Here is a 25,517-nt window from a genome sequence, read left to right as displayed (position 1 = left end):
TGCTCATCAAAACAACTGCCTTGTTATTGTTGAATTATTTGACTTGAAAGGTTAACAGCAAAACAACAATAGAGAATCTTTCTAAATTGAATTACGCTTAGATAAGATTATTAATGAAGACAGCACATCAGAGATTGGTCATGGTTGGCGATCGTGATGGGTAAATACAATGTATCAAAATTTTGTATATTTACGTCAACATTTAGCTTCAAATAATTTCCTTAAGGTGAATTGCGAATTATATTTTGTAATAGTCAGGATTTTGATTATTAGAGAAAATTTTCAAATAAATCTAATTATTTCTTATCTAAAATAAAATATTGTATGCCCGTGAAATTTATTTCCAGACTGAAAGAATTGTTAAGGCGCAGACTAGTCGAGTGTGGATGGCGAGATCAAGTGAAGCTGATCTCAAAGGAAATAATAAAAGAGCATGGCCACGATATCTCTTATGACACGCTGCTGTCCACAGTGACTAGCAGAGCTCGCACGCTTGTACCAGACTCTGTGAAGAAGGAACTGTTACAAAAGATAAAGAATCAACTGTTGGCTCAAGAAGAGAAGTTGAAAATTGTGACAGATCGTTAGAAACTTTATCATTATTAATCAACAATTTCTCAACAACATAATTACGTTAGATATACAATTACGTTAGATATATAATTACGTAAGAAACAAAGAACTTTTTTGCAAATTATGCTTTTCTAACAACTTATTGCATGACTATAATCATTACGTTAAATCATATTCAATATATAAAAACAACTTTTTATAAAGTACAAAATGTGATATTTACTTAATTATGATGTATGTCTAGATTAAGATCTAATTGCCTGATGAAAATTTTTCTCAGAATTTTTATGTGAATTGGAACACTTCAGAAATACTTATTGAGAAAGTCTACCTTCTTAAAATGTTTTCAAGTATAATGTGCTATTTTTCATATGAATGCCTTATTTATTAATTCAATATAATCTTGATTTAACTTATCCTTCGTCTTTTTTAAATTCTTTTCATATATGTGTGAATTCTGAAATTTTTAAATTTTAAAATTAAATTTTAATTTAATTTTCTCATAATGTAATGTGTAAAAAACTACTTTAAACTTTTCTAGAGTTCATAAGTTTTCAGAAATTATAGAATGAGAAATTTTAGAATATTTAAGAATTTCAGAAAAGATGCAGATTTCTTAGCACTTTTGAAAAGTTTTAATTTATATTTAAAAATTTAAGAAATTTCCTTAAAAATTATAAAATTGTTCAGAATTCTAGAGAATTCTGAAATTTATGTTTAAAAATTATATAAAAATTAATTCTCTAGAAAATTATAAAAAATTCTGAAAAAAATTTTCGTTAGGATTATATTTAAAGTAAGATTGAAGGAATGTAATCTGTAACAATAATTTATAGATATTCTTAAATGTACAAAATATGTGAATAGAATATAATTTAATTTCTTAAATAAAGAGCTGAATAAAAACATGTAGTTTTATTCCATAGTAATGTTCGTCGCCAACAGACGGCGACACGACGAATGCAAGTCGACGAATTAGGTTAGAGTCGTGCAGTAAAGTGACAGTATTTTGCGATTCATAGATTTTTCGCCTGTTCATTTTTTCTGCAGCGTTGGCGAGTCTTAATCGGTGATAGTATCGTGAAAATTTAACGTAGCCTTTAATAATTGAAAGATGTTGATAAAAGTCAAGGTAATTATATTGGTCCTCAACTTGTCCACCACGAAATTCATGCCGGCTCGTAACTCTTTTAATTAATTTTCGTTTCAGACTCTTACGGGGAAGGAGGCAAGTATCTTAAAATCAAACGGTTTTACAAATGATGCATATGATCGAAATACAAAAGCTTCCTTTTTACCAACGATAGATTGACTTTGCTCAGTTACAATAAAAAAACAATCTAACACCTCAGTCCATTTTGAAACTGTTAATTGTTGTATCTTAACGATTTCCAAATTTAAATTTCGGAAAGTTATGTTACACGGAAAAAATTAAACTTGACTTTGAACCTTTTCACTCTGTTACCACTTTCATTTACATCAGTTAAAAAGAAAGTTATTATATTTGAATTGAGACTGATTCTCATTCTCTGAGTTATTATTTCTTCAAGTATAATGTGTTATTTTTCATATGAATGTCTTATTTATTAATTCAATATAATCTTGATTTAACTTATTCTTCATCTTTTTTAAATTCTTAAATTTAGAAAAAAATGACTAAATTGAACTGAGATTAATTAAAATTAATTTATATTGGAAACGAACATAAGTAGTATCTAACAATGGCATAAATTGTATTTAACAATAAGTAAAAACAAAAATATATTTATTATGTATAAATCTTCAGATCAATATTAATGTATAATTTCTTTAGATCGAAATAGATATAGAACCAACAGACAAGGTAGAGAGAATTAAAGAAAGAGTGGAAGAGAAGGAAGGAATACCACCTCAACAGCAGCGATTAATATTTTCTGGCAAACAGATGTACGTATAAATATTATGATTTTATGATATATTTGCATGAAATTTCTTTAATTTATGATTGATAAAGAATTGAATTTGTAATTTTAAATTATTATATTAACTACTATATTATTATATTAACAAGGAAGATCCTTGAAAGTCGTAGATCCTGACTAGTGGATATTATTATAAAGCATATACCAAGATGATCGCAGATGGATATGGATTGTTGTCTCTTGAATGAATTATAGTATGATACACAGAATATGCAATATCTACGACGACAAAGTGATTAGATATTAATATATATGGGATTTTTACAAGATAGTAATGTCTGAGACTTATTTTTATGTTAAAAAACATTTACATGAGCTCCAAACATAATAATTACTATCATGTCTGAGGTTCATGTGAATGTTTTTTAACATAGAAATGAATCCCAGACATAATTACATAATTACTATCCTGGGAGAATCCTATATACATTAATACTTAATCACCGTATCTGCAATGTTGATATTCTGAATAGAGTCAATGTAATGCTACAAATGCTTTAAAGCGTTTTTTGATTGATCAGTCTGTACGATTCTTTCTTCTAATTGATCAATCAAATGTTTCAAAGTATTTGTAATGAGACTTTGACTGCAGCTTTTATATATCATATCAGGATTCGTTCGGAAGGCAACGACTCATATATATCTATGATTACCTCGATGCTTTTCAACGATGTATCATTTCATATCAGGATCAACAACTAGCAACTGGTGAATCTCTCTTATAAACGCAATTTTAATATCCTAATTTTTACGCACGTTTATGTGAAATTCTTTGAAACATGGCGTTACACATAATCCGACATTACAAGTAGCGCAATAATAACGTGTCTCTTTCCTAAATCCCTTTGATGTGCACATTTTGCACCTTCTCATGGCACAGATCTTCCTAGCGGTCGAAGGTATATATTCCAAGTGGTGATGTGCTATGTTCCATTCCTCTGGAATTTGCGTTCCTTTAACAATAATATGTTCATTACTTTCGACGCATACTTTATGTTTAAGACTGAGTTTTTGTTGAATGAAAGTAGAAATAAATAATTATATATAAAAAATCTTATATGACTAATCAATTCTCTTCCAAAGCAAGTATAAAGAAAATTCGAAATTAGAAAGATGAATTGATTTTATATAAGAGAAGACTAATTTTATTTATGGAATATAATTTTAATTATTGAGACATGTATAATTAATTAATTATATAAATATAAAATATTGAAAACGCAGAAAGTTATATTTTTATTTCACAGGAACGACGAGAAGACTGCACAAGATTATAAAGTCCAGGGCGGTTCGGTGCTGCATTTGGTACTTGCGTTGAGAGGAGGCTGTAGATATAACATTCCTCATTTATAAATGACAGCGAGAGAATATTAAGAAATTGTGAGAGCCAGAGGAAGGAAAAAAAAACAAAAAAAAACAAAATGTTTATCATCACGTATGCGCGATCCAGAGGAACTTGAAACTCTATGTTATTTTAAATAGGATAACATAGTCATGTGATCTTTACAACCTAAATAAATATTTAATAAAGTAATTTAATCATGAATTTACCACTATTTTTATTTGAAACACACATGTGTTACCTTTCTATTCTTATATTATGCGTTATAACATTATATCGTGAGATTTTATTTTTAATTATTTATATGGAATACACAGTACATTAAAATATAAAAATAATTTTATATGGAGAAAGAAAGCGTCATGTCCAAACTATGTAATCAATTACACAATTATTTATTTAATATATCACTTTAATAATGATAAATACAAATCAAGCATATAAATATTAATTATATCTCAAATTATAATACTGAAAAATTTGTATTTTGTTTTTTTTTTTTTTTGAAAAAGAAGACAAAAAACTATAATACTATATGTACAATACTTTTTAAGGAAATAAATTGTTTATTATTTTACATACATTATTAATAAATGGTAAAGAAAAGAACGAGACCTGATCCGAATTCACAGCATTAAATACTACAAATAGTCAATTATTCCATGCATTAAATATTGTGTATCAATTACCAACACTGCTCTCTAATCACGACTGCAATTGTTTTCTATTTAAATCTTTGACGATCTGACACTTTTGATTTGAAATTTATTTATTCAACATACTTAAGTAACTTAAACTATACAATGTTTGAGTGCCTTGCTAAATCGGCATTCAGGAAATATAATTGATGATACTATAATTTTAAAAATTCGCGACTCTAGAAATTACTATAAGAATTTTTAATTTTGGAGCTCGATGCGCAGAAATCTTAAAAATTATCGAAAAATTATAATATAACAAGCTAATATGATGCAAAAAATACGAATTAAAATTGTAGACATTTCTAAAAATAATTATTAATTAAATTATAATTAAAAATAATTAAAATTAAAGTTCTGAGCATTATACTTCTATTCCAATTACGTATCGCTTCTTTTCTTTCATTTATATTATAAATAGAATTTATAGCCTAAATGGGCCAAAAATAAATAAATTAACAAAATTTCTTCAATTCTTCGATTTCAAGCTTTACAAATAATTATTATATAACTTACAAACATATGAATTATAAAACGATTTCTAGTTTTTAAAAATATTCTTAAAAAGAGATAAAGAAGAAGAACGAGAAGAATAAATTATAACAATTGTTGATTCGCGTAAGGATAAATGCTCTCTCGTTTTTTGATATTTTTTCTTAAATCAAGATTTAAACAATTTATTTAAATCGAATAATTATAATAATAACAATAAAATTCTGATCATAAATTTTTTAATGATAGTTCGAGAAAAAGCTAAATAGGTATAAGGTACAAAGCACTTTATTAATCAATAATGGAATTGCCACGCCAATTCGCTAATACTACATGTTGGGATTGTGACATTAGGTGAGCTTTCAGTCAGTTTCTGTGGTATCTGCTGTTGTGCGTTGCCCGACTCCATTTGGTCTTAAAGACACGCTGGCAGATGTTGCAGTAGACTGCGGAATTCGGCGAGTCCTCGTGCTTGGATATAATATGCCGCAGAAGCGCGTGCTGCGTTGTGAACGTGACGCCGCACTTGTCGCAGTACGTCATCGTGTGGACGTTCCTGACGTTCATCGTTGCCGTCTTCGACTCTATACAAATGCATTTTTTAGTTTATCCAGGTTTCTGGTCTTTATATCCCGCATTACCATTAGATACTGCATGTAAATAGTATAAATACATCGGACTCGCGATATTGACAAACGATCGTCTATGAATGAGTTCTCCATGACTTGCAGAAGACTAGAGTTCCGACGAGTTAAGTGCTGTACGGATAGCAAAACCTTGTTCCTTCGTCAATTTCAAGTAAACTTTTACCTAACAAGGGGCCTGTCATCATCCGCAACCGATTCGATCCTTCTTAAAATGTGTTAAACATAAATTCTAAGAGACACAGTATTTTTTATATTGGCCAATTTGAAATTTAAGGAATTAATTGACCCCTCAAAATTTATCGGGGATAAAGATATTGGATTTTTGAAAAATCTCGAAATATAGCTATATATAATTGCATTAGCTTATATCAAATATATATAAAGCTATCAAATATATATAAGCTTATATCAAATATATATAAAAATATTATCGAAAACATTTTTCTATATCCACAGTTTCACTGAATCATCTATCAAATATAAGCTAACTTTTTAAAGGATTGTTTCACTCCTTAACATAACATTTAAGCTTATATAAAAAAAAATATGTATCTCCTAGATTTTTGTATTTAATAATGTATTTCAAGAAGACAACAACATATTTCAAATCGGTTTCAGAATTATGACAAGTCTCTTGTAAGAGAGAATTTAAATTTTTAAAAATTTGCTAAAATAGCTAATCTTTCTGAACTAATACCAAAATCTATAATTATTACATTGAATCTGATCCATTTAATTTATGTTAATTAAAAATACTAATTAATTTCAAGGAATAAAAATGACATAATTCATATAAAAACAAATGGATGTTAAATATATTTTAATAAGAATAATCTAAATTTGTGTAAATGAAACATAAAAAAATTGAATTGTCTTACATTTCTAATAAAAAAATTTATAATTAAGTGGGTCCAATAAATTCGTCATCACCAGTTAATGTAAAAAAATTCAAAGGTCATTTCTTTATCCTCGATGTTGCATGATAGATTTGGCGATAGCAATCTCGAAAAGGAAACCGATTGTATACATATCAATATTAATTATTTATTTTAATAGATAGCGATCGGTTTATATGAAAATTAAATCACACTCCCGTTAACGATAATATCAACGTTCTTATATTTAATCCCTAAGTTATATTGCTTCGTCATTCGTCCACTCATTATGCCACTCATTCGCAATTATCGCCCTAGCAATCCGTACTTTTAAAGTTTAATAATGTAAAAGCAATTCCATTACCTGCTGGTCATAATAAGATTCCGTAAAAGTCCTGGCTGGTCACATCGTTATCTTGTCGTTGATCTGAATTTATGAAGGCTCTTTCAATTGCCGTCGAAAAAAATGGCAATGATGCGATATCACTAATTAAATTATCTTGATAAAATGAGTTTATTGAAATAAAATTAAATAATTAAACAATACGAAGTACGAAACTAATTGAAATCCAGGGAAAAAAATAATGATGGAGGAAATTTTTATCCATTTTTTTCTCTGAAAATAATTAAATCTTAATAGGTTCTTCTGAAAATAATTAATTAACGCATTAGGGATAAAACGTGATGCAATATTAATTATTAGGGATGCAACGGGTATCTAATCTGTATCTATCTGACTTTTTTACAATCCGGCCATTTGACTAGTAATATATACTTTGTTCAATATTTTTTCAAAGCATCTAATTTTACTCATAAGAATTTAACTCATAAGATATTTAGCTTTAAATAGATTTAATACAGATGTTGATTCTTCAAATTTATAGAGTTTATTATAAATAGGTTTTTATTAAATTTTATTTTGAATAATTAACTTTATTAAAAATCACTAATAAAATATTGAAAAATTATTTATTAATAAATATTAGTTATTAAATTTTTATAGCATATTATATTATAATGATTAATATTTAAAAATCTTCTTTTTTTATTGTAAAAAACAATTAGATTTTCAATTTTTCTCTTTGCATAAAATTCGAGTATCCGGCTTATTCAGTAGCAATAAATGAATTATCCGGTATCCGATTATCCGAGAAATCATTAGCCGTTGCATCCTTATTAATTACGTCAATCATTAATTCTCTCTATACACGGATATCCATCAGAAATTCTTTTATTTACATTACTGCGATAACATCTGAAAGCGTATAGTCTTACACGATCTTTTAATTAAGTTACAAGCTCACAATTACGATACCGAACGTAACACGTACCTGAATAGAGAACGCAATATTTTGTTTCGTGCTACCGACAGTGTCTCACGATATCTACAGTTAATTTCTAAACTCGCTGCAACACACATCCGCTGTATATTTTTTGTAAAGAGATTAACCCTTCCGGGCCGAGACGGATAATTTTTTTTGCCGTATTTTTTTACTTCGAAATCACTTTTTTGCGATCTTCGTTTGAACACTACGGTAGATCCTTTGACCAGAAAATATGAAATTGTTTGGCTTTCGTAAAAGCTTTGGTAAAACTATGCCTCGGAGGATTAGAATAGCTTTTCTTTTTGCGACAGCGCGTTTTCAATTTCTTATCGCAGCATACAAAATGACAGCATATTCTATCAATAATTTTTCAGGATTGATAAAGATAATTTACATGAACTATTTTTATAGAAGAGTAAAATGTAAAATTCGTTCATATAAATTTATTAAATTATATTACGTTTTTTAATGAAGTTTGATGAAAATCCAATGCAATGTTGATGGATGCAATGTTATGTCGTTCGAAATATTGTTTGTCCTTAATTTTCATCGATCCGAGAAATTTATGAATAGAAAATGTTGTATCCTGTTTGCTGTATATATATATATATATATATATAAGTATATCCAGCTCTATGTATTCTTTATCAGTATTAAATTCTCTGCAAATTGTTACATCTCTCTTTCTAAGATACTAATTACCTGAATTTTGCATCGAAACTTTAATTCGAACACGTCCATGCGTCTCGGATATTCCTCGTAAGACTGGAGATTTTCACATTCATTTTATACGATTTGCACAATTGTAGCTCATGTGTCTCAGCAATTTTATACTGTCATCGATCATTTTATTTTTATCGCACATCTCGTCTTACCAATGTGACTTTCGCTCCGTTGGGCAAGATTTTCTGTCGAGATTCACTTGCCTTTATGTACCTCTTACTTTTCTCGTGCGTTGTCAATCTGTACAATTTCTTGCTATCGCAATTTATTTGTCGCAGGGATACTTAAATCTCTTTGCACAAAATTTCTTCACTTTATTTTATTTTCATGATTATATGTTCAGAATTTATATATTTCAATTTTTATTTATTAATCCTTTTAATTTCTAATGTTTTTTTTATCCAATTTCATTTATTATAAAGAAAATAAAGTTATATTAATCTTTTAGAAATTATGAGTAGCATCAAATAAATAAAATAATAGCTAGAATTATTACATGAAGAAAATAAAAAATATTTTTACTTAGACTGATTACTATTGCCTTTCAAAAAAGACATAAAATAAAATTAAAAATTAAAAAAAAAATGTTCTTAATGTAAATGTTTCAAATGTTCCTAATGTAAGAAAATAATAGAAACAAGATTTAATTAATTTTATTCTATGTGAAGCTTTAGACAATATAGTATATCTGAATATAAATTCAAATTCATTTCGCCGAGTTTGAGGATCCCTGATACAGTTTTCGCGATAGTCACGTACAGCTCAGACACTTGTGTTTTTTCACGTATGTAGCTTTGTATTAACCCATTAAGTGCCAATCATTATCGCGTCGTTCTATAGTTTGGTTCCAAGGCGTTGAAAATGTAGTTAACTGCGTCTCGCAGTACGATTTTCTAAACGGCATTTAATGAGTTAAATGAGGCATCCGTTCTAGACGCAGATTTTCGTGCTACGATCAACAACTATAATTACGATCACTTATAACTACGAGTAAATAGTTTATAGGTGCACAAGTGCAGTGTCACTCTCGAAAAACGAAACGAAATGCGGGCGCGTGCATGTACACGCGTCGTATATTCGGTTATTGTACTACTTGTTGCATAATACTCTTGAATGCGCTCGCTAAAATAAGGTATCCCCGCTTGCGATGTCGCTCCCGTGTGTGTATGTAAATTATTTATTTAATAACAACAACAACGGTAACGATGACGTCTTATATTCAGATCTGTCTTTGGTTATATATTGACGCATTTTTCGCAGACGGTCGAAATCAGCGTTTCTTCAATATTAAATTATATTAATCCTTTAGAAATTATGATCATCGAATAAATAAAATAATATCTAGAAATAATGCGACAGTAATATGACGCGCAAATAGAAAACAAATAAAAACAAAACAAAAAATAAAGACTACTAACTATTTTATTTGACTCTTCGAAATAATATATATAGTTCTTTTCGGTAAGATCACTCTATCCTTAGGATTTAAATTTCTCAAAATTTCACAAATCCTTACACTGAAGTATGAATTATAATATAAACTTGTATGAGCGTTTATGACAGTAATAAGTAAAGAAAACATAACAAATTAAATGAAATTCTAAAGCTTAACTTATATAATAAAATTATAACACAGAAATCTGTAAGTCTGGCAAAAATATCATTTGTTAGATCCGCATTTTCAGATCTTAGTTTCTTCCCTCTTCACGAAACGCAAATGTAATATGACTAAATATGAAATAGCGGAGTTAACAGAGAAACGCTGTTTTCGCATTTATTTATACAAAGACAATGTTTACACGAGGCCGGTAACAGAATTAACAGCTACTTTCCGGATGCTTCGCGCCGTTAGATATATTCTTGTTCTATGGTAAACATCTGGAGAAGTCAATGCGTAAAATGTAAAACCAGGTATTTGTGTATAAGGCACTGTCTATGCGCTGTCTCGACAGCTGAAGCTGAGGCTAGATGTACACTTAAAAGCTGTCGAAAACCATTCTTATCGTTCACTATTCAACGTTATTAAAACCTTGTTTTAAATTTTTTCCAATTACAAGTGGAAAACGTAACCTCATGTACGATCGCAAAATTAGGAATAATAATTCATAGATTCTTTCAGCACAGATCCTTTCAGCAATATTACAGCAATATTTGCAATGTTCCAAACAGTACTGCAGTAAATTGCAACGTTACAATAATGTTGCTGCATGCTTCTATACTGTATGAAAAAATTATTCAAAGAACACTATGAAATAATTATATCAAAAGTGTCGAAAGAAAACAAGGCAGCACGCTTTTTAAGTGCACACCGAGCCCGAGAATCGTTCGCAAAGAAACTTCGGCACGTAGTGTACGTAAACGTGTAAACAGAGTCCGTGTAACGTGTCAGGGGGGGTTGTGGCTGCAGAGATAGAGAGAGATAGATAGAGATAGAGAGAAAGAGAAAGAGAGAGGATTACGACGTTGCGATGTCCTGTGAAGACATAACGGCCGCGAAGAGAGAGCCCCCGGGTGCGTCGAGGAGTATAAAAAAATAACTTCGATCCGTTATAGAGACCTGTGTGAACGAGTGATAGAGATATCGATAATCTAATGTCCCGTATAATAATGACTAGAATCTTTTAAGACCGCTGATTCTTGTTGATCCGGAGGGGAGGCGATTCCAGCTACGGAGGCTCTACATGAAAATACCAAGCCTTTCGCTTTACCGAAGAACGTCTTCGAGAGTTCGCACGTAAGAACTTCACGGGTATCCTTTCGGGAAAGACTATTTTCCATTTCTCTTGCAATGAAAATCCTCTTGCAATAAAAGAATGTTTGATAAATCCTTTTATCAAAGAGAAAAGTGTTTGGCATTTGTAATTATAATTGCATAGTAAAATAATTCATATGAAGTATAGCTTTGGGTGTCACCTGTGTGTATATATATATATATATATATATATATTTTTTTTTGATGTAGAACTATAAATATAATTATTATTAATAATATTATAGCAGTAATAATATTATAGCAGTAACTATAAAAATGAAGCTCTTAACTATAATTATTTTATCTTGCAATATTATTGTCACAAATACAAACACTTTTCTCTCTGCGCGCGAAAATTTTTCACGTACTCTGCGCTTCTTGCGTACTACTTAATGTACTTAATTGTACTTAAATCTTCTACATGCAAGATCTTTAATCCTTGCATTCGCATCAGCCGCCTCCGTTCTGCGACCTATACGATACTCAGATCCTTAAACGTATCACTTACTTCTCACCTCTTAATACGCCTTAAGGCGCAATCCGCTAATGTAACACAATCGCCAACTGCACATTTTAGCGAAGATAAATACGCGCGTACAGCAAAGCTAGACACATCAATATTCTCACGGAAACGCATCTAAATCATGACCGCGTGCTGTTGAGAGACGGAAGAAAACGCGAAGCATCTCGCGATCATCTCTCGCAAAAAATTAAATATCATAAAGCGCAACTATCCACTACATTTCAGCAAGTCGTAGCACATACGGAGCGTATCTAAAATATACAGCAATACCTTCCCCAATAATTTATTGGCACAATATTGGCTAAAGATTGGTCCAATAGATCCTCAGCAATAATACATGATTGATGTATCGCCAATGTATCGCCAATAAATTACTAGGGTTAAAGCGATTTTCCACGAAGGAGACTCCTATGGTAGTAAATATTAGATTATCTGAAAGTATTGCTGTTTACGCTCCATATTTACGGCGGATGAACAAATTGGCAAATTTTAAATAAAATAAAATTGCTGAAGTTCAAGAAACTTACTCGCTGAATTTCTAATCAGAAGATATTGGAATTAATCTTCTCCAAAAACATTCACCCTTACATTTTATTTCCATCGTATTTTTTTCAGGATATGAATTTTTTATCTTGATCCGACTTGCCCTCCAATTTCGTTCACCCGCCGTTTCTTTATACTCGTTAATATATTAACGAATACGTGTGAATCGACGACGATTCTGCGGATCTCAGGATATTTAAATGCGTCGTTAACGAAGATGCACAATTCTTGCAAAGCTATATAAATATTTAGTACTCCGATAGAAATCCGTTGCATTTAGATCCTTGACTAAATTAAGACGTACACGTTCAGACAAAGCACATTACCACTCAGCTTGCTCTTGTAACAATAATCGAGCGTCGCTTAAACAATGTAAAAATTATAAAAAAAAAACCCCACTTCAAAGTACTTTATTTTTCAAGAGGAAGAGGATGCATTGTATTTGTCACGTCGCGTTTAAGCGTGAAACTTCCATTTCTACTACCTTGAAAAATAAACGCTGTTTAGCAATGACAATTGTATCAAATAAAAAATCAATGTATCTCTATCAATGTATCAATCAGTTAACGTATCTTCTGAAGAGAAACGCATCCTTCAATGTTTAATCATTATTCGCTTGCATGTATCGCAAGAAAAAATTAGCAAGCGAAGAGGCGCACAAATTTTTATCTGCGAGAGCCTCGTCTTCAAAAGAGACTTACAATCTGTGAACAATTATGGATTTGGACGATCGTCATCTTGATACTACCATTAAGTAATCGCAGTATTTCTCGCATGTCAGTGTCTAATGGAAATATAGACATCTCTTCTTTTTTGATGTATAAAAAAGTTAGCCTTCAGAAACGGGAGAATTTATTTTCAGAATCTTATAACTTGAGTAAAATTTATTTAACCCTGCTGTCTGTACAAATTTACTATACGATCATTTTTTTCTTCAAAGAAAACTAAAAAATAAAAAATTATCATAAAAGAATCTTGCATTAACGAAAAGACGAAGTCATCAAATACCAGTTTATACATAAAATATTAATAAGAAAATAAACTTCTATCACTATCTTGGAAAATAAATTTACATTTTGTCAAATAGACCTGAACGTCTTGACAGATCAACAGAATTAAGTTCAAGTTATAATGTGAATATTTATCCTTCCTATCGGCAACAAAATTTTAATTAATCAAGTCCCAGTTATTCAAGATCACGTTCGCGATAAACAGTCGAGAAATGTAGTATTAAAATGACGGACGCTGCCGCGATCGGCACAGAGAACGGACTCTCGCATCAGTAAACGCACAAGATATCCGCTTGAAGCGGACAACAAGCAATGTCATTCGGGCGTTCAATAATAATAGTAAAGCCACAACAATCAGTATCTATTATCTCAGTGAGGGAGAAAGACAGAAAGAGAGAGAGTGCGGTGCGTGTGATCTACGAGTCCAATTCGCTTTTCGGGCTGCGCTGCCTGTGGATCGTTTTTTGCCAGGGTATTTGGTGTTTCAGGCGCATGTGACGCCGCAGGTCGGTTCTACGACTGAGAGTGGTGTGGCAGACGATGCAGGTAGTCTGGTTGCGATGCACTTCGAGGTGCTGGGTCAGCGAGGCAAGATGCCTGTAAACGTTTCCGCAGAGTCGGCACGGAAAACGCCCCGGGCCCTGCATCACCACCTGACCAGTTGTATCGCCAACGTGCTTCCGATTGCGTCCCACCCCCCCTGCAACACATTAACACAGCCACGTGACCCGCCGGTTCCTCATCAATTATCAACGGAAACACAGTCAGTTGGGAGATCATAGGTAAAGGAGAGGGCCGGAAGGGAACAGTGGAGATCGAGGGGGTAGGAGGGGAAGGGACACAGTGGTGACACGTTAACACAGGCCATCCATTACGAGGGGATCGTCAGTCGATTACTGGTGAGACTCAGATGACAACGTGTAGAGACCTCGGGCGTGAACTTTAACCCTTTATCTCGTGACTCTAGATACCTATCTTCGATAAGCCACCACTATCACATCACTATCTATTGTAATACCAAATATAATTTCTAAAACTAGACTGTTGCTTGAATTACAAAATTATCATCCAATTTTGTTACTACAACAAGAAATTTCCTATCAAAATAATCAAATATTTTCAAATATATTTCGATACTTTAGTCATTAAGTCACTTAGATGTATTTTATCGTGCTCTTCCAAATTAGCTGGCCTCGTGGGGAATCGGATGAAATCACTGCCGCAGGTAAAGGGTTAAAATGCGCGCTATCGGTTGCTCCAGTATGTCGAGGAACGCGCGTTCAATAGTCATTAGTCCTTATACGTGTGGGGTCAACGTGCACTGTATTGGCCGATGTGTTAGCAGGCGCCGGGTAGGACGCCCCCGAAGAGCGCGCGATCGACTGATGATCCTCCTCGAAGTGTAAACTACTCCCTTCGATCGGCTCTCACCGAGCATAATTAATCGGGCCCAACACCCGATCGAATTCCGAACGTCAGATTCGGTCACTATGCATAGTATAACAGTTAAACTGTCATGCACAATATCGTCCTTCTGGTCAACTTCGTATTTGATTACGCAAGTTACGTTTCTCGAAAGCAATTTTGGGCAAACAATCATTTACTTTCACGATTACACAGATTAATAGCGATTGAATAATTAGTTTTTGTGAAAAATATAATAAAATACAATTAAAAAATTATCTTTCTCTTTGCGTAGACTAATAAAAGTTTTTTGTTGAAAATGAATCAGAAGGTTCATTCTGATCATATCAATCAGAATTCTGGTCTCAACTAGAATTATAATAGATTCAACTAGAAAATTCTAATTTGTCCATTTTCAACCAGAATTCCAATTAATTGCAATAAAGCAACCAAACCACTTTTTTTCCAGTGCACAAGTTTGTGCACTGATTACATAAATCATAAATTATATAATTATATAATACTTTTATGTAATCTTTCTGATAAACCTTTCTGTCAATGCATAACTTTTCACTCCATCTCTACAGTGTTTCACAAAGTTAAAAAATAAAAGTAAAAACGAGATAAAATCTTACAACGTTATTTTGTTTGAAGAGTAGGAAACATGATAACGAAATCTGTACAAAAATATAAACATTTTTACTGTTTCTAATTCGAAATGAGTACTCGTGCAAGAAGTGTTATTCTAAGAATTTTCGTTCACATCAGAAGTAAATAATCCTTTAATTAAAATTTTCGATTACATTAGAGTCGATTGCATTAGAGTCGATTTATTTATTAATAATGATTATTTAATCATAATAATCATTAGCTTAATTACTGGCTATTACTGACTATTACTATAGCCATTAATCAAATTATTTTCTGCCCAATCTTGAAACATAGACATCACAATACCAACACCCTCTAAGACATATTAACAATTAATAGTTAATTATAAGACATCGCATGTAATAAATCACATCACATGTAATAAATATTGTAATAAGTACTGTAATAAATATTATATTAAATACGGTTAATTATATATTTCACATCGTAAATAACGAGATCGGCATGAGATTGGTTTGTGCGTTATAGAGATACTATAATCAGAATTTAGTAAAAGCAGTCACAACTTCTGATTCTCCACGTTCTCCACTTTGGCTTAGTATTCTTCGGAGCATTGTCGGAAAACGAGAGCGAACAAAAAAGAGATAGATAGCTATAAACAGATGAATAAAGCCTTGTGTCAAAGATTTAAATCACTCTGAGATCTTGAGAAAAGAGAAAATTAACAAATTACAATTGAACAATTCGGCCAATTGATCAATTCGATTGATCAGTTTCTTCAGATATTGCCAGAAAGTGTTCTAACACTTTCTGCGCATGCGTTCATAGAAAAAGAAAGTAACATATGATCTCTTTCTATGTGCCATTTTTGATTCACATTTGCCAAACCGATTATAGTACTTCTAATGTGTTAAGTCTGATCTACATAAGAAATACGATTCGCAGGTCGCAAGCTTGTTGCGTTAGTCAATCTGATGCGTCAATTTTAAAAGTAACACTTCGAGATTGGCTGATGCAAGAAGCTTGCGACCTGCTATTCGCGTTTTGCATCTTAGATCGGGCTTTATTGGCTGAAGCGCCAGCACTAATTAGCACATGTAAATAGCTAAGTACTCGCTTCAAAATCACAGCGGAATTAGGTGAATTAGAAGGTGTCTTGGTGCAGTGCTGCAGCTTGTCTTCTAATCAACTGTGTGTTACTTCGACACACATGTGTGTTGCGTGAAACGAAAGCGCAAAAAAAGCGTTCATTCTAGGTCATCGTTATCTCGCGCGCAATTGTCCGTGCAATTTATGCTCAGTAAATATTAAATAAATTAATTTAAATTGAGGACGATCCTCAAATGGGGGTGAAACGAAGTCATGTGAATCATGTAAATCTCATGTCACACACTATATTAAAGATTACGAATTGAAAATTAGAACTCGACTAATTAGATAATTGTAATTTTAATCCATTTCGGTCTTGGCTGAATTTTAATCTTCAATTTGCAATCCTTAATATAGTGTGACACGGACTTAATGTCGCAAACCGGACGTTTCGCGAGAAGGAAAGAGGAGAATCTCGCTTATGTGAGTTCATAATTTTTTCAACTTTATTCACACATATGTCCACTTACATTTATATTTAGCCTGCATAAGCCAAACATAGGATTACGTAATGATATATTATATATATATATATATATATATATATTATTTTTTTCATACTTTATGTATACATATATATGTCTCATCTCTTTTTTTTCTTTTATAAATAATCAACTAAGGAAATATCAATTCGTCTAGGGCAACATTTAATTGGCGATGTTGTACTTATTTTGCATTCGTGACTTTTTTTTGAGGAATGTGCACATTCGCTTTTCTGTCCGTAACAAAATAATATTTCGTACGCGCGCGTGTACACGACTGCCGATTAATCAATATGTACACGCGCAATTACATCATACGTGTACGCGTATGAATATATAAGTGTATAAATAAAACACGGATAATTATATACATATATGTTATGTATACATACATGTATGTAAACTACATAGCGTCTTTTAAAGGATTTAAAACAAATGACGCCACGCATGGTAACTTAAATAAAAGAAAATTTTATTAAAAACATAAAACATAAATCATAACGTAAAATTAACAGCATCCGAATTGTTATTCGTGTACATGGTGCACTGTTCTGCAATGTATCATAAAACGTATGTGAATATTATGCAATTAATGACAAAAGAACCGATTTATAAAATATATATTAAGGCAGTTTATTCGCGCATGGAAATTAATTTCCTTTAAACTTCTCGTCTCCTATTTCTCTACATTTATTCGGGAAATTAATTAGTATAAAAACTTTCAAGTACTAAAAATATAAACAGATTGCGAAACAATGTTTTGATGCTGCATTCCTTAAAGAAAATTTGATTTTAATGTTTCTGAAAGACAACTCAATACATTTGAAAAATATTCCGTATAATTCGAACATTTTTCCTCAATTAATTTAGACAATTGCGATATACGAAATTTATCTCATCATATTGCACCAAAGCGTGAAAAAGACAAAGAAAACTAATTCACGAGCATTGGAACTAAATATAATTGCACTAAATTGCATTCTCGTTTGTAAAACTAGCGTCAATTTGTACATTCTCACTTCGTTCAGAGATTTTGATGACTTCGATGGTCATCGATAAATATCTCGAAGTTCTCGAAAAAGAAATCGTAGATATAATGATTCTAAAACGAAAAATAGCCTCTTTATGGAAGAATTTCTTGTACTTATCGATAGTCACTTCATGATAAAAAATGAGCATTGCGCATTCATTCTCTCTCCTACAGTGCAAAATTATATTTGCACCTAAACGTACAGTACTGTCCACAAATCTATTAATATAGTTTATATTATGATATATACTTAATTTAAATCTAATCTGTTAGATTTAACATTATTATATTTACTATTATTTTAATTTAATATATATGTAATATTATATACAATATATAATATTATATATATTTAATTTTATTGTATAATATTAAATATATTATGTATTTTTAATACATTATTATAATATTAATATTTTTAAATACAATTTTAGTTCCTTCTAAAGTTGTAAATATAGCATTTTGTATTTTTTATATAAATAAATTACAAATATATTTATGTGTATATCTATATCTTTTTTAAATAATCTTAGGTAGTCAACTTGTTTAACTTATGGACAGTAAAGTAATGCGTAAATAAATAAAATAATTTAATTTGTAAATATAGTTACATTATATATTCTTATAATAGATTATCGATTTGTTTTTAATTTAAAAATTGTAAAAGTACATAGGCGTGACTATCGATGAGCTTCGAGACTCTAATGGCAAAGTGAAATGAGCTCATTGCACCGTTCATTCGTTGCATATAATGCTATCGCGAAATCGGAGCTGGTAAAAAAATAGAACAAACAATAACGACAACAAAATAAACAAACGAAATATAATATAGTACGAGATATTAACTTTACATCTGCGATACTAAAATAAAAAAATCAGAATGTACTATTTATATGTATATATGTATATACTATTGGATATATTAGATATTTGGCAAAAGTCTCCGAGACCTTAAAAACTAGTGTATGTGAGTATGCGTAATATCATAAATATAAATTCGCGACCCGGGATCAATAACACAGAACCCGAGAACGTAATGGCGCGTCGAACAACGACGAAAATTCAGCCAATCATCGAGATGTAAAACATGAAATTCGGCATATTGATACTTAAAAAAATAATGGCACAGGGCAATTAATCAAATATTAACTTGAAGCGATTATTTTTCGATCATGGTAAAAATGCAAGTATATATATTATATATATTGTTGTTGCTTGATATAACATACATAGTGTTTCTAAATTAAATCACCAGACTTAAAATATGAATTTAGAACTTCAAACACTATTTCTATAATTTTGTAACTTAAGAAATCAATATCTCGAAGTATTTGCGAATAAACTTACATCAGAGGAAACTTTTTGTGGTCCTAAATTCATATTTCAAGTTGATGGTTTAATCCGGAAAAATCTTGTATATCAATTAAAAAGATAATAGAATAAAATATCTAATTTATAAGTAATAATTTTGAAATCGTATTATATAGTGAGTATATAAAAGTTTGCTTTTACTTTCTTAATTAAATACATCAACTCAATTTTTGTAACAAAATTTAAGATAATAGATTGTTTTAAAATTATTCTAGCAATTTTACCACGATCACGTGGATCACAGGCTCGGCCTGTGTCAAAAGATCTGATTGTCAAATTGGCAATCTAAAGATTTCCGATTTACATAAAGTCGATTCTATATTAATTGCAAGCCGATCGCAAGTTTGTTGCAACAACCAATCTGAAGCTTGCATTTTGAAATTAACGCTTCATATTAGCTATCGCAACAAACTTGCGATCAATTTGCAACTAATGTAGAACCAGCTTAAAGCAAAACGCGAGTCGCAGGTCATAAGCTTCTTGCGTAAGTCAATCTCGAAGTGTCACTTTAAAAATTGACGCATCAGATTGATTGACGTAACATGCTTGCGTTCTGCGTGATAAGTCCATTCTATTTAGACGCAAGCTAGAAGTTTGCATTTTGAAATCAACGCTGCGATCGGCTTGCGTCTAATATAGAATGGGTTTTATGTAGATCTGGCTTAAAATATGGCAGAACCACGTCGCTAAATCGCATCAATGGTACGAAAAAAATGCACATTCCTCCTTATGCTATTAAGTACTGAACTTTCGAAGAAATTTGACTAGATAAAATAAATCGTTTCTGTTCTCTCTTCGTGTCTTTGGTTACAACAAATGTCCGTGTATACGCACATGGTCTATATGTGTACGTGTAAGTGTTCCTTCTTATGTGCATTATACACATATAGATACACATATATACATATATATGTATGTGTACGAATGACTAGGTTGTGAAGTTCAAGACAGGCATAACATAAATTCCTCGTCGACGACTAGAGTAGAATAGGCCCGACGCTCAACGACGCGTCATTAATGTTACGATAAATAATAATTGCTGCGATCTTTGCACATGCCCTGTTCTTCTATTAAAACAAAAAAAAATTGCACCGCTAAACGAAAGAAACGAAGAAAATATTATAAATACTTACGCAATAAATTGTTAATTTAATTAAAACAATGAAATTAAATTATTTAACTCACGAAAAATGTATTGAATTATCTCTAATTTAGATCATTATTTACTAAACACATACGTTAATATGCGTACTTTGTGTTAATATGCATTTACTTTGAAACTAATCACAGAAATGGATTGATTTACATTTTGATTTACATGAAAATTAAAAATAACAAAATGTTATTTGACTCAAGAGATTGGGTTATCATTGCTCCTTTGATATTTAACAGTAAGATATAAATAAGAAGTTAATCGACTAATTACAGAATGTAAGATTATTGTCATACATTTTTTATTGTGATTGGTCAATTCGCTTACTATTTACATCTTATTGCTTTACGTTTTTCTATGTGTTTCTGGCTTAATAAATTAACTAAAACTAATTATCAGTTTTCAAGAGAACTGACGAGTCCCAGTCGAGGGAACCGAACCGAAACATTTATGGGCTTTCTTACAACTTAAAATTTAAAACTTAGGTAATGGCTTATTATAGAAAACTCTTTACAATTAGCATAAAGTGCGGCACATTTTAAAAACCTATTGTACCCGATGATAAAAGAATCAGGTTGAAATAATGGTGAGGATCGCCGGGATCTATCCTCCTTTGCGTCGACGGGATTCTTTCTTTGGTAGAGCGTTTTCGCACTAAGGAATAGGACTAGAGGTGATTCTTTCCACGCTGCTCTCCCTAATGCGTATTGTCGTGTAGGTCGCGTTCGCGTCGATGCTCGACGGACTGCCGGCGTCCTGCTGGGCGATCGTCTGGGCGGTCGACGACACAGAGATCGGCGCCTCAACGCCGCCGGCCGCGACGGATGCGGTCGTCCCGAGCCAGCCGTGACGGTTCCTCAAGTGGCGCTTCATGTGCGTGGTGCGGCTGAGCACTTTGTGGCACACCGGGCACTGGGTCGTGCCCTTGTGCATATTCATGTGTTTATACATCGAGTCCCGATTCCAAAACGATTTACCGCAGAGTTTGCACGAGTGCGACGGCTGTTCGATGACCACCGTGTGTGAATCTAAATCAGACACAAACGTTCATGCTACGTCGTGGCGCCGGTTGCGCGACTCTCGCGGTGCCCTAAGTACTTCCGGATTTCGTGTTATGGGACGCGCTACCGGATCGTTTATCACCTGTACCCGAGTACTCGAGATGCGACAATAACCCCACGATCGACGACGTGACATTTTTCATCCCATGAATTCTACGATTCAATTTTTATTACAAAAAGAATACGTTATAATTATTAATAAATATTAAGCATATTATATAAAATAAAAATTATTTTTATACAATGTATTGAGTGTCACACCAACATATTGACAACAGTATATCAAATTATTTTATAAATGTAATGCCTTCTCTAATAGGCGCATTTATAAAATATAATCGATCGATCACGCGTTTGTTAGAAAAGGAAACATGACATACTAACCAATATGTTGATGCAATATCCAGTATATGTGTACGGAAAATTTGATTAATTCGGACATAATGCCGGTCGATATGCATAATGCACATCTTTTTGATTGGCCAATATTTCCGCTTTAATAAAATTTTAATAAAACAGGCATTATCCATATTGGCCAGCCGTTATGTATAAATCCTGAATTAATTATATTGCCCGTAACATATGTATCCATATTATCAAATTAAGAATAAAAAAATATCTCGACACTTTGTTAAATCTTTTTCTTTGTTTTAAAGCTAAAAAATTATTGTATATATAATCAGAAAAATGCCTCATCGTGGATCATGGCATGTGATGCTGCGAGTACAAAGGTGTCAAAATGACATTAAGAAGAATATTGAGAAAAATCGCATATCAGTAGCAAGCTACTTGTACACTCGGAAGAATTTCTCACTCTCATTTCTCTACCTACTTTTCCACTCGTTCACTCGGATTTGAGAATAACAGCAGTAGCAATAACAAAAAAAAAAAAAGAAAAAAGGCAACGCACACGGTGAGATTTACAAACAGGAGGGAGAGAGAGAGAGAGAGAGAGAGAGAGAGAGAGAGAGAGAGAGAGAGTGATTGGGATCATGAGAATGGCGACACACAGAATGGCAGTAATTATAATATTTCTCGGAGCGATCATGCTACTGTGAACTATAAATATACAACGGCATAATATGAACAACAGCGAAAAGAAAACAGAAACAAGAACGAATACATGTATAAAATGTTCAATATTCATGCACAATATAGTTCAGGTTGACGGAACCAAGTTCATGAGTCGTGGTTGAAGGGCCGAATATCAGGCTCAAGGTTCGTCAGACACGATATCTACTGCCAATCGCATGTTATGTGTAGTGAACCGACAATCATGTATTCCTTTGAGATCCCTATTAATCGAATATGTTCGTATGCTATGCTTTAGCACACATAGAGCAGCATGTGTGCATAAGGAATCGATGATTCCTGAAATATGACACATTTACATGTCTAAAGAAGTACATTGAAAAAAAATCTAAATAACAATAATATCGTAATAATAATAATCAAGCATAGACAATAATTACTAAAGCTTTGGTGAAATAAAATTCAATCAAATGTTCTATTAATACCAAAAGCAACTAAACTAAAAAAAGTATTTTAATTTTCCAAATATTATCTTATTTTTCTACTTATTATCAAACAGTAATAATTAGAAAAGTATGATAATATATAGTTATAGTTCATATGAATCCATATTATTATGTTTGGTAACATTTATTATTATTTATTGTATTAAATAAAATACATTAGCAGACTTTTTTTCAGTGTATCGTTCATGATCGTCAAATTTCTAACAGCAAGAAATCAATCTTAAAAAAGTATGTTCAGTACGTTCTATGATGAGAGGCATTTTAGTTAAAAATAGTATAAAATTTTGTTATAGCGAATTCCACTACGTCGAGTCATGTAAAAACTTGATTGTTTCACAATTAATTCTAGAATAAAATTCTTATCTTCTCTTATTTAATCAATCGTTGTGATTCATAATTAAAAAATATATATCCACTTGCTCGAATTAAATAAAATTTTATTTTAAATTAAAGTTTATCGCTATGACAAGAATTATATTCTGTCGGGTATTCGTTATATCGAAATCTTATTACGTTCGTTAATCGAAAATTTTCACAAAATGATTCCGGAAATTCGATCGTTTTATGCGATGAGAAAATAACTCCGCGATCCAAAAGATGCATGTACGGTTTCGATTATAATAGCTTTATTTTTCAAAATGCAAAGTACAAAAAAATGTATAATCCGGCGCTCTTTTATATATTCTGTTGTGTCATAATTTACACATAATATATTATATCGATTACAGCGGAAATTATCACATCATAAATTAGAAACTCCGTTTTGTTGTAAATCATTTTTTTAGGACAGCAAACTTAAATAAAATCTTTTAAAGATTACTTTTGAAGTTCCCGAAATTTTTTTATATATGCTATATAAAAAAAGTTTTGAGAGATATTTATTCGGCGGCATTTTTTTCACTACAACAATCAAAATATCGCAATCTATCTCTGCAAATTTATTGTCACCAGATATAAAACAATAAAATAAAGAATAACAAAAAATAACAAAATGAATAATGAAAAATGATTCCCTCGTAAGCGGATCCTCAAGTCTAATATGTCGCGTATATGCCATTAATTACTACTGGATTGCATTTAGAAACTTCACTCGGGTACACGCAGATATCATTTTATCCTTATTTAATATTCAGAACGATAAAATGAAATATTCTGAGTTTCTAAATGCATCCCTATGTACAATTCAAGAACAATGTATTACATGATTTTATTAATTATCGAAGAGTAATAATCGTAATTTGATTCTGTACATCGAGAGTCTATTTTGTATTAATGTCTTTAAAATTTCTTACTGATGAAATTAGTGACATCAATTAGATATTCAACGATAAGATCAATCGATCCGACTGCGATCGACGATTGTCTAAGTTTCACGCTGAGACGGAAATACGACATCCACATAAATAACAGTTTTATATGTATATGTATATGATGTCAATATGATATAATCGTCTCGTAAGAGTACACGATTACGTTCAAGGTAGGACGAAATGAATAGTAACATCGGAGAAATTTCGTGCTCGGAGAAGAAGCAGTTATCCTAGATAACTATATTTGACGGACTCGAAGCTTCAAACAAAAATTGCTGCTCTGACATTATGCTTATTCATAATGCTCTGATTTCGCCAAGTAGTGGTGTAACATGGTAACCCTCTTTGTGCAATTAATCAAGAACACTATACTTAATCACGATCAGTCTAGTTGCATAAAGTATACCGCTTTTGTGATACTTAAGTACATCGCTTTGTTCGCTGTAGGAAGAAGATAGTTTTTGTCCTGTTTTATACTTATTATACACGTATATGTACATATTTCAAATTCTTCTCGTGTTTACAGAAGAATGTGAATATTCTGAAAAAAAACAATCGATCTATATCTTAAATTATTAAAGAAACAAGATAATTCTTGTATTCACGAAGAAAATAAAATTCTGCGATAGTAAAAATAATAATAATTCTCTCCGGAAATTGCATTAAAGCGATTCATTATTTAATAATATATATAAATACAAAATATACTTCTATAAATCATTGATGTAATAATCGATGATCATATATCAAAATTGTTATCTACGGAATGAATAATATTGTATGTGGACGCATTCATCGATATGAAAAACACATGAAAAGTCAATAAAAATCTCATATAAAAAAATCTGTGTGCAATCGACTTAGAAAATAATTTCCTGATACATTTTAATTAATAACATTAATATATTTTTTTATTGCTACTCTGCCATTACGATAAAATGTA

The 25,517-nt window shown here is 31.4% G+C and overlaps 3 protein-coding genes across 5 annotated transcripts in view; 2 read left to right on the top strand and 1 right to left on the bottom strand.

The window, feature by feature from the left end:
* Positions 1–616, top strand: LOC108689669 (transcription and mRNA export factor ENY2). Its single transcript, XM_018196531.1, has 2 exons — positions 1–160; positions 348–616. The coding sequence occupies exons 1-2, from the start codon at positions 114–116 to the stop codon at positions 586–588; spliced, it is 288 nt and encodes a 95-aa protein (XP_018052020.1). The 5' UTR covers positions 1–113; the 3' UTR covers positions 589–616.
* An 899-nt stretch (positions 617–1,515) lies between these two features.
* LOC108689645 (NEDD8) lies at positions 1,516–4,453 on the top strand. Its single transcript, XM_018196503.1, has 4 exons — positions 1,516–1,705; positions 1,784–1,801; positions 2,387–2,499; positions 3,782–4,453. The coding sequence occupies exons 1-4, from the start codon at positions 1,688–1,690 to the stop codon at positions 3,885–3,887; spliced, it is 255 nt and encodes an 84-aa protein (XP_018051992.1). The 5' UTR covers positions 1,516–1,687; the 3' UTR covers positions 3,888–4,453.
* A 2,499-nt stretch (positions 4,454–6,952) lies between these two features.
* Positions 6,953–25,517, bottom strand: part of LOC108689686 (protein bric-a-brac 2-like) — a 37,665-nt gene continuing 19,100 nt past the window's right edge. Inside the window, exon 6 of one of the 3 annotated variants that reach the window (XM_018196567.1) lies at positions 6,953–7,015. In XM_018196567.1, the coding sequence (XP_018052056.1) occupies positions 6,960–7,015 (56 nt within the window). In that variant the 3' untranslated portion in view covers positions 6,953–6,959. Of the gene's footprint in view, positions 7,016–13,872; positions 14,165–21,083; positions 21,694–25,517 lie in introns of those variants that run through there. The other 2 variants (XM_018196566.1, XM_018196561.1) reach the window with 2 other exon arrangements.

Source organism: Atta colombica, unplaced genomic scaffold, assembly GCF_001594045.1.
Source record: "Atta colombica isolate Treedump-2 unplaced genomic scaffold, Acol1.0 scaffold274, whole genome shotgun sequence".
NCBI classification, from domain to species: Eukaryota; Metazoa; Arthropoda; class Insecta; order Hymenoptera; family Formicidae; genus Atta; species Atta colombica.
This window is presented reverse-complemented; position numbering and strand designations above follow the sequence as displayed.